General features: G+C 31.9%; 1 protein-coding gene across 1 annotated transcript; it reads right to left on the bottom strand.

Annotated features, from left to right (window-relative positions):
* Window positions 1-1690: 1690 nt before the first annotated feature.
* LOC107878669 (aspartyl protease AED1-like) lies at window positions 1691-8162 on the bottom strand. The gene is given in 4 exon segments (XM_047410436.1): window positions 1691-2110; window positions 2112-2869; window positions 7825-7933; window positions 8022-8162. Coding segments are annotated over 4 exon segments (1428 nt in total).
* Between the last annotated feature and the right edge of the window lie 380 nt (window positions 8163-8542).

Genomic DNA, 8542 nt, shown 5'->3' on the forward strand with positions numbered 1-8542 from the left:
AATACATGAGTTACTAATAAGGTTAAAATATTTTATTTTTTGGCCTTCAAAGGATATATTAAAGAGTCATGAATTATTTGTGTTTTCATTTATCAAATTATTAAAGACTCCAAGTATTAACATTCATTGTTAAATAAGGTCCTCAATTGGCTCTTTGATGACCAATTTATCACTATAGAAGGTTTTCATTGAATCGTTTATATGAAACATGACTGCACTCTATTTTTTCTATTTAAATTTTATCATTTTTGCATTCTTTTAAAATGATTAGTATTTTCAGAAAATATATTGTGGTGATAGCAATTCATGCAGTAAGTCAAATTTCATTTAAGCGGTTATTTCTTCTTTGGATGTATATTTATCAAATTTATTCTTTTATCTAAAATAAAGTTATATTAATTTCTTTTTGTGAATCTATAGGTTACTTTACAATTAACAAAGCTTTATGTGCAGGTTTTTTCTCTACTTCTTCTTCTCTCTCTTTTCTGGAGCAAATTAGTGAAAAAGAACTAAATATAATGATTTTATTTTGTTTCATTTTTTAGAAGCTAATTCATTTCTGATAGCAATCAAAAGCGATAACGAAAGTCAAGATCAACAATGAATTTAATTTAGGCTGAATAGTTAATACATAGACAACTTTTTAAATTTCTCTGAATTTTTCATTTAGATCCCCAAATTAAAAGTTATACTATCTATTAAATAAACATTTGAACTAGAATCAAATAATGTCTATTGAGCTCACATTGTTTTCTTTCAACTAACTCAAAAAATAGAATTCAGTCAACTAATATAATTAAAAATCAAAAAATGTATTTTTAAAAAATTAACTAATTTATTTTAAAATCACTCGAAGCGCGACAAATCTCACTAGTTTTAAATAAACCGTCTGAATCGATCGATTTTTGTTCAAATCTTCGGTTAATTTATTCTAAAAACAGTCTGAATAACCGACATGTGATTGATGAGTTATACTATAATTTTTTTGGTCTAAGCATCCTTCCAAGTTCATTGTTTTCTGAGATGGAGCCAACCTAGTAATAGGGGTTCGTTCGAAGCCTCTTCGATGAAAAATTATACTATTAATACATGATTAAAATGATTTCTACGTATATATTATAGATGTGAAACCTCCTTCGATGAGTTTTTCTTTAGATTTTGAACCCCCTCAGTAGAAATCCTAGCTCAACCTCTAGACTTTTCTCCCACCCATGACGACCCTAACCCCACCACCCCAATTTCTACCCCCACCCCAGCTCATCCCCTATTCATAGTGTTTTCCTATATATGCTCTTAAGACAATTTTCTTTTAATGTATGTACCAATAGTGAAAAAAATAAGTAAGAAATTCACTTACTTTTAAAACAATTTTCTAGCATTTGTACCAAACACACCCCAAATTGGTATGATTCTCCTACCCATCCCGTTCCATCTCTTAAACATTTATGATTCAATTTGAGGTTGAAGTTCCAATAAACTTCTTTTCAATTGATTCTAATTTCTAATATACCATTGTCTGCAATAGAAAAACTGAGTCCCTCTTATGTATAACACAACAATAGTAATAACAAGTTGCTTAATTACGCTGCTATTATTATACAACAATTAAAAAGCACTACAATGGTTATTATATATGATAGTAATGCTGAAGCATGAAAAAAGAAAATTGGCTCTGGCTCTGATGAGCTAGCTAAGCACATTTAGTGCCGAATCCAATTCTTTGCCCTTCCAAATCATAAATCACATTGAATCCACGCTGTTGGACGTTACCAATAATGGTGACTCCCTTTGTTGAAGCAAAAGCCAAGCACATTATTGATCTTTTATTATCATGTGGAGTCCATATTTTTCCCTGGTATGTCAAAGTCACATCAATAGTACTTCCTTGTCCAAAATGGAATTTAATTTCTGGCAACAAAAATTGTTCAATTCCCTCTAAGCTGTAGCAAGTATCCAGGAGCTCATCGTCTTCGTCTAATAATGTATAAGTCAACATGGACTGCCTAAAAGCATTACGAAGTGCAGAGTATACCATTTGTGGCAATCGAGTGATGACCGTTCCACTGTCTATAATTGTCCCTCGAGAAGTGAATATTGTCGATGATACGTTTGAGTTTTTTTCCCGCTACACTTATACCAACTAGATCAACATAGTAATTCACTAAATCATCTTTTACCAATGGTGTAAATTGGTTTGAACAAGTGTTGGAATTTTCCCTGGCTTCATTCCCAAAATATAAATTTCCATTTAGGTCACTTCTTGGTGGTATATAATAACTGAACATTTTCATTGCTGAACCAATTTGAGACGTTACAGAGGATTCTCCTTTGCCAAGTCCAAATACTCCAAATGCATCACCAAAGTCACCGTCAATTTCTTGGCCACAACCAAATCGAAAATTCATTATTGCACCAAGATCATGATCATCTCCAGTAAGAGTATCACATCCCCAAGTGCCACTTATAGATGATTTATCTACATAATGAACACTAAATGGACCATTGCACGTAGCAGTATTATTTGTATACGTCGATCGTTTTGAAGGATCAAAGAGAGGTTTGTCTGATTTGCAACCTTTGGTGCAGGATTTGCAATGCACCCAAGTCGATTTGCTACCAGTATCCACCATTAAGTAAAAGTCCTGTCGTGGTGTGCCAAGACCTATCTTCACAGTATTGTAACCGTGATCACTATTAACTTCATTATCAAAAGGAACACGTTGAGCTTTATGTTTTTTATTGATCGAACGAACTCTAACTTGATCCCAATTCCGAAGTTGGTTGGACTCGGATGTTGGAGTATTAGGATTTGGAAAGCAAGGTCCTTGTCTAGCCACAATTTCCAATTTCTGCGATCTGATTGTTTGACCTATTCCAAATCAAAATCAAATCAACACTATTAAAGCAAATTCAATAAATGATGTAATGTCCCGAAATATTTTGACTATTTTATCCTTCCTCGTAGTTGTTACATGTTGATTTTGGATTATGTAGATGATTGACACCGTTTCCAAGGCCTTCGGGAAGGCTTTCGTTGAGTTTGAGATTATTTTGAGGCTTTAAGAGCCAATAGTTGACATCAGTCAATATTTTTTAATTTGAGTGCCGCATAGAAAAATGAACTACGCCAGCTAATCCAGAATGCCGATTTTGAGTTGGTAGTGTGGTTGGTTCGGATTCGGAGCCTTTATTTATATTTTGATCATTCGTTTAAAAAATAACATACTTTGACCAAAAGGGGTCATGGGGGTTAATTTTGTGAAAACAATTATGTTTTCATAAATTCGATGATTCTATTGGATCTGAAACGTGTTTTATGATCAATTTGCACTATTGTTTCATATTTATAGAGTTTCAGATAAGTCACGAGGGTCAAAAATAAGTTTTTAAAAATTATTGGTGCAGTCAAGACACAGTCAACACCCCTCTTCTTTGTTGAAAACAACCCGATTTTGGAATTTTATCTCCTTTTTTCTGATTTTCACCCTTTTTCTTTTTATCATATTAGTGACTTGAGAGGGAGATTTTGGAGAAGATTTCTTGCATAAGTTCGTGTGGGTAAGTTTCTATCTCCATTTTAAATCTTTCCTATCAATTTTATTATCAAAATTCTTTTAAATCAAAGATTTCAAATTAAAGAGGATTTTTGGAGGTGGTTTTCCTCCAAATTGTAAATTTGGTATTTCTTTGATTTGAGCTCCAATTCTTACTCGACTTTCTTTGAATTTTCACCCATAGAATCCTATTCACTTGAGGATTATGATTTTCAAATAAGATTCCGTTTTTACCCTTTCGATGTTTGATTGATTTTGACAGTTTTTGCGGTAAAGCTTGAAAAATGATTTTTCTTTGATTTGAACTTAGTTTTAATTCGTTTTCGTGTGAATTTTCTCCTGCAGATTCCTTTAACCTTGAAAAATGTGTTTTAGAAAAAAATCAGTTTGCCCTTTTTCGCTTTCAAACTCATTTTTTGAATTTGTTTGATCAAGCCCAAATATGGGTAATATGGGCATTGTCAGTTTTTTTTTAACGCATAGATTCTATCTGAATGTTATAGTTGATTCTAAGGCTCTTCTTGAGGGAAAAACTCCAAGTTGAAGCACTTTAGACTAGAATTCTGTCATTTTGAGGTAGGTTATGACTTAACTTCTTTCAAATTGAGTTGAGTAGTTAATGAATAAGTTAAGCATGCTATGGGTTGAGAAAAATAACTATATTATGTTGTGGTTGGTTTGTGATATTTGATCTTGTGTGTTGCCCTTGTGGGGCTTTATTTAACATCATTGACCTTATTGTGTATCTAAATGCGTTTATCCTAGATATGATACCTTATCATGATAAAATATCTGAGTTAGGGGTTAATATGATATTAATGATATCTTACGTGCATATTAATATCATCATATTGAGACTTTTTTGAAAGAAAATGAGACTTTTATGAAAACCCTCTTCGTGAACACGAGCCGAAGAGGTGAGATGAGTTGAGATTGAGATTGAGATATAGTATATGGATTGCGAACCCTCCATAGGTCCTACTTGATAGCTACGAGCTCGATGAGTGTATACGAAAAGTCATGCAATGACTTTCATCATTCACCTCATCCACATTGCATTTGCATACACATCTTGCTTGATTTTTCTTAGTATTCTTGGCTTATGCTTAGTTTCTGTATAATTTCATATATATATATATATATATATATATATATCCCTCTCTCTCTCTCTCTATATATATATATATACGCACACACACATATATATATACACACACACACATATATTTCTGTTGTTGCCATTTTTGTATATTCATATATTAGAATTGTATATATATATATATATATATATATATACGCACACACACATATATATATATACACACACACATATATTCCTGTTGTTGCCATTTTTGTATATTCATATATTAGAATTGTTAGTAGAGACGGTGTTAGCTTTCGTTTGGGACTTTTTTGCTCATAGTTATTTTACTTATCTTATTTCCTACTTTCCTCAGTCGGCCTATGATACCTAGTGAGTACAAATAGACTATACTACCCTTACTGTGCCCTTTGGTGCGGATTTGAGTACGAGTATCGGACATGATGGCTGCTTTCTTGCGAATTTTGAAGTGGTGCTTGAGGTATTGGGTGCTATAGGGTTTTAAGAGCAGACTCTGGACCTTCTTTTATCTTACTTCATGTCTTTATTTTATTTTCAGAGAAAGACATGTATCTCAAATTTTGTTATGTACTCTGTTATATACTGGATGCTCTTATACTTTGATACTAAATTTTGGAAGTTTATGAGATTTCCTTGAGATCTTATTTTAATTATGTTTCGTATTGACTTGACTTCACTCTAAAAGTTTTGTATTTAAATTATGTTATTATCTATTTTTTTTCTTTATCTATTTAGATGATTGATTTACTTATCATGATTCATCACGATAAATATCATTATAACTCATTTTTAAATCGTAACAGATGAATTAAGCCAATATAGTTACAGTTTACGCTTTGCCAGAATTTGTGTTTCTAAGCAAAATTGCAAGAGTTAAAAGAGAAAATACAATTGGATTGCAAAAATGAACAAGTTGGATTGCAAAAATGAACAAGAAAAGTCAAAAACACTATCTACATGTAAAATACTCGCAATGACCAATCAGGCGATAACCATAAAAATATTAGTACTCTGTCACGCATTTTTCTTTTTAGCGTCTCAAAAGAATTTCACATTTTTATAATTAGAAACACATTTTAAAATTTTCCTTTCAGCCTTTAATGAAATAATTACTTCCATTATCTTCATGTATAAAACCCACTTCATATTTTTATATTTAGCAACAGTTTAATTTAAAAGTATTTATTTTATTTTTAATGAAATAATTTATAATCACACAAATATCATAGATATATTTAGATCATAAATTTTAAAAAAATTTCTTTGTAAACTCTATGTCAAGTCGAACTCACTCACATAAATTGAGACTGAACAGTTTAATTTTAAAATATTTATTTTATTCTCGATAAAATGATTTATAGTCACACAAATATCTTAGACATATTTAAACCACAAATTTCAAAAGATTTTCTTTGTAAACTCTATGCCAAGTCGAACTCACTCAAATAAATTGAGACTGAGAGAGTAATAGATACAAATTTTTAAGATTTGTTTTAGACCACAAGCTTCTAAACTGTTCCCTTTCTTTCTTATTTTTTTAAATGTTTTTTTATATATCAGACTTAAATAAACGACACCACATAAACTAAAATGGAGGAAATAATATTTACTTCCTTTGTTTTAAAAAGAATTACCTATTTTGACTTGACACGGAGGTTAAGCAAATAAAGAAATTTTTAAATCTTGTGGTCTTAAATTAAAATTGTGAAAAAAGTACCAAAATGTCTTTTAATGTTGTGATCTTAAACATGTCATGTGAAAAGTTGAAATGAAAGTATTGCCAAAAAAGGAAAGCATCATTCTTTTTTGAACATAGTAAAAAAAAAAACAGATCATTCTTTTTAAAACAGAGGAAATATGTTTTGCCATTTTTAGTTTCCTATATAAATGACACAAGTTATTACTCCTTTCGTTCACTTTTATTTATCTAATGTACTAAAATTGAACATCACTTTTTATTTATTCACTTTAAAAAATCACGAAATAATTAATTACTTAGTTCCTAAATTATTCTAATTTATCACTTAGTTCAAGGACTGACATGATAAAATTATCGGCTACTTAATTAAAAAATGTGCAGAATCAAGTTAGAACAAATAAAAATAAACAAAGCAAGTAATAACTTTGTGGCCTAAGTCAAGATCCCCAACATGTAAATTCTTTGAGAGAGAACGTGGGTAGACAAGATTAATTTAAGACTTAAGTCATCATAGATTTTTGAATTTATTTCAAAATTTTACTTAGAACTTTCAATTTAGATCTGTACTTATTCAATATTTAAATTATTCAAAATTTATACTTGTCAGACATAAAGTGTTGATGTGGAAAGGAAACCATTATACACTTTCCTTAGGACCATGAATAGAATATTAGATAACACATTATTTTTATTAAAAAAAATTACACATAATTTTATTTCATTAATACAATTTCTAATAATAACAAATTTTAATTAAAAAAGAAAAAAGAAAAGCAACGCCCCCTCCCTCCCCCCTCTCTTAGCCATTTTCTTCTTCATCTGTAAATTCTTAGCAATCTAGTTAATATAATTTCTAATAATAAAAATTTTTAATTTGAAAAAAAAAAAAAAAGAAAAAGCAACACCCCACTCCCCCCTTTTCTTAGTCGCCTTCTTCTTCATTCAAGTTCTGTAAATTCTTTTTTTCTTTTTAATTCTAAGCAATATTGTTTCTTTTTAGTTTTTCAATGCCGCACGTTTCTCCAGCAAAATCCCTCCACCAGTTTTCTTTTCACACATTCTCCTTCATTCTTTCTTCATACCATCATTCAGTCACCATTAAATCATTGTTGTAACTATCTTCGATGGGAAAGCCCAAACAGAAAAAATTCAAAGAGTTGATTGACAAAGACTTACATTAAAGATGTAAAATAGAATCTCACCAACAAAATAAAGATTAATTTGATTAAAAAAAAATTTCGAGGAACTCCATTATTTTTTACAAACTTAATATGAATCTGAGGACCCTTTTTGTGAAACGCTCTCTCTCCAACGGTCACCTTTAACATTTAACGCTCACTTTCACGCTCCGTCCCGACTGACCGGCAACTTCTGACGCAGGAGACGGCGTCGATTGAGCCAAAAAAGGTAAGGTTAAACCTCTCTCCCATCCCAGTTCCTTTTTGTACTCGTCCCTTCCCCTTCCCCCCCTAAATTCCCTTCTTGTTCTGTCACTCCGGTCGCCGATGGAACTACGATTCTCATCGACTCGACCCTAGCAACTGGGAGGGGTTTCACCTATGGCAAAATTGTTAGGTCAAATAGGTGGTTCGGGTCAGAAGACGTCTAGATCTCGACAAGATTGTAGAAGGCTCTCTGATGTTACTCCGGCGACTCTCCAGCGATACTCCATAAATGTACCAGCAGTTATTTTACTAGCGACCTTACTCCGGCAATGATTTTTGACATCAAATTGATGGAACCAGCAGCTAGCAGGCGTACTGGTGACATCTACACTTTTAGGCATTTAGCCACTTCAGTCAGTTTTTGATTTCCTGTATATTATTTCGCTGTCGTGTCCTTGTCTCTTGTTACGGCTTCTATTTCACTTTTTTGCATCGTTCCTGTTGCTTGTGTGGGTAGTAGTGTCTGGCTGCTTTGTTTGGAGATTGTTGAGTAGTTGTGTTCCAAATTAGTACATCGCTTGACGTAGTATTAATTTGTGGGGTAGACTTTTTTCGCGATTATTCCATCTACTTTACTTGTACCTTTCTTTTCCTGTTGTTGCTTTATTACTGTCATTGTTTGCATTCTTGTGGAGTTGTGGCTGTAGGCTTTGATGGCAAGATAAGATCATGTATGAGGGGGTCTAAGGGAGAGAGGAGGGCTATTTTGAGGGTGGGGAAG

Source organism: Capsicum annuum, chromosome 1 (assembly GCF_002878395.1).
Source record: "Capsicum annuum cultivar UCD-10X-F1 chromosome 1, UCD10Xv1.1, whole genome shotgun sequence".
NCBI lineage: Eukaryota > Viridiplantae > Streptophyta > Magnoliopsida > Solanales > Solanaceae > Capsicum > Capsicum annuum.